This window comes from Tigriopus californicus, chromosome 8, assembly GCF_007210705.1.
Source record: "Tigriopus californicus strain San Diego chromosome 8, Tcal_SD_v2.1, whole genome shotgun sequence".
NCBI classification, from domain to species: Eukaryota; Metazoa; Arthropoda; class Copepoda; order Harpacticoida; family Harpacticidae; genus Tigriopus; species Tigriopus californicus.
In genome coordinates this window covers 5,358,921-5,361,192 of record NC_081447.1, presented here as the reverse complement: position 1 = coordinate 5,361,192, position 2,272 = coordinate 5,358,921, and the positions used below count along the sequence as shown (strand labels likewise).

General features: G+C 44.0%; 1 protein-coding gene across 1 annotated transcript; it reads right to left on the bottom strand.

The window, feature by feature from the left end:
- Positions 1-925: 925 nt before the first annotated feature.
- LOC131885306 (uncharacterized) lies at positions 926-1,992 on the bottom strand. Its single transcript, XM_059233323.1, has 3 exons — positions 1,746-1,992; positions 1,601-1,676; positions 926-1,532 (listed from the first exon to the last, which is right to left on the bottom strand). Exons 1-3 carry the CDS (start codon positions 1,937-1,939, stop codon positions 1,251-1,253), a joined length of 552 nt encoding a protein of 183 aa, XP_059089306.1. The 5' UTR covers positions 1,940-1,992; the 3' UTR covers positions 926-1,250.
- Positions 1,993-2,272: the final 280 nt, after the last annotated feature.

Here is a 2,272-nt window from a genome sequence, read left to right as displayed (position 1 = left end):
GTAACTGTGCTTGTAGTGCTTGTAATTGAGGGACCGATCCATTTGGCTGAACCTTGGAGGTCTCTAATTTGACTTTGAGGAATGCCAACTGCAGCTCCACTTCGGCAAACAATCGTCAAATTATGAATAGTAAACAGAGGAAGAAACATGCTTGTTTTCCATCCATCCATCCATCATGATGGAAGGTTTCGACATAATTAATGCCCAGGGAGACAAAAGAGGGCGGATCTGAGGAAGGAGCTGGGCGTGTTGAACACCACCTCCCGGACGACGACAGCATGGCCCACCTAAACCTGGCGTCCACAGACTCGCTCATAAGTAATAAGTAAGCGGGCTAACGGCGAGCAACGAGCCCAGCGCCAAGTCTAAATCAAATAACGATGATTTACGCAGCGTACATGCCCGCTCAAGTGTCGGTTGGGGCCGATCTCACCCCAATTTAAAATCAATTTAGAGCCGGCATTAACCGCTGCTCTGCGGATCATCATGGTGATGGTGATGATAATGATGGCGGGAGTGACGACCGCGTTCCCTCTTCCTGCCTAAACTGAGTATTAGACAAATACAATCCTAATAATCACGATAATCAAGGCAGTTTCCCAATGATAACCAGGTTCCGTCTCCGAGTCCTGATTCTTTCTTTTTACCGACATCCATTCTCAGTTGAGGTTGAATCGGCAGTTTCCCCAACTTCCTTCGTCTCGTGTTTCTGCATCAAAAAGTTCGAGCCGGCCAGCAGAGCTGGGCTCGTTCTTGGCCATTCATCATATTTCTTGATGGATTTACATTTGGTAGCTCATCATCATCCTAGCAGGGTGTTGGGAATGATGATGATTAGCATGCTTGAAAACCTTCAAACCTCTGGCTTGTTGGGAAATGATGGAAGAGCTCGGAAATTCAAATGAAACTACCAAGAACAAAGGCGTTTGAGCTCCACTCCCACCATACATTTCTACTATACATATCTACATGTACGAGTATGTATAAAATTTCGCGCATGCACATTGACAACCTCCAACCATTTCCTCCGCTTCAATCGCACTTTCATGTCGTTTTCCCTGATCATAGACATAATTCAAGCAAACCAGCCACTACCACCGATTCTTGATTTTACGGTTTTATGACGTATGAGCTTGGTAATGAGGATGCAATTCACTAATTTATGTGGCGACGATGTGGAGAGAACTACTTGAATATTCACAACGCCTGTTGAGACGTGGAAGACCACCTCAAGCGATTTCTTCCTCCATTTACCCATTGAAAATGCTCGACATCATGCGGTTCATAGACTTGCTAAAATCCTCCCAATATTCTCTTCCCATCATTCGATTCGTACTGGCCGCACTCGTGTCTCCACATTGCCAAGTTCCCTGTCCCACCTCTCGACAACACGGATGCTGGGAACACGGGATCCCATCGGCTTGACACGAGGACACGCCATTGGATTGACTCTGGGCCAGGGATTGAACGTGGCAAGGGCGTCGATGGCGTGTATGCACTGAAATTCTTCTTTTTGATCTGATATGATGTTCCTAAAATAAAAATATTTTTTTTAAATATTGCATTTGGCATGAGATGTGTCTCATGTTTTCATATTTACTGCTGATTTACAAATCCGAAGATATTCGTTTCTAGAAAAGGCTCTTGAGCACGAGGTTGAATTGCATTCAAAAAATCTGAAAGAGACGGATTGAACGAGTTGTCTTATGTACAAGAATGGGTTTTGGGTAACTCCTCTCGTTTACCTGTAGCAAATGGGACAACTCGATTTTTCGTGAAGAACCAGCTCTGAGCATGATTGGGTGCTCACGGTGGATTGACATTTTTGGGCACAATTATCTGAATCTTGGCTGATTGATTGGACTTTCAACAGTGAAGGAACGCCATGAATTGGCGCTAGAAAAGGACTCATATAAACCAACACTAGTAAGTTGTTCATTGTTTCTCCGAAGAGCCAGTTCTGAGTCCGCTTTTGAGAGTTCTCGAATGATATTTGATATTGATCGGTTTGAAACAATGACTCATTGAAGTGTAGGATTTCGCTGTGTGAATTCTCTGCCTCCCAAAGGAGAAAATAACGACGTTATAAATTCTTGAATTGTCGTTTCAGTCAGTTGTCTTGATTTTGGATGATCGATTGTTGTCAAGATCAAAAATGATCCAGTAATAACCACACGAGTCAAGAACGACCTCCCCCCCGGTGATGATTGGACTCCTTGCACAAGTCTAGTTTGACATTAGTCTGAGTTTTGACACTTTTCAGCCATCAAAC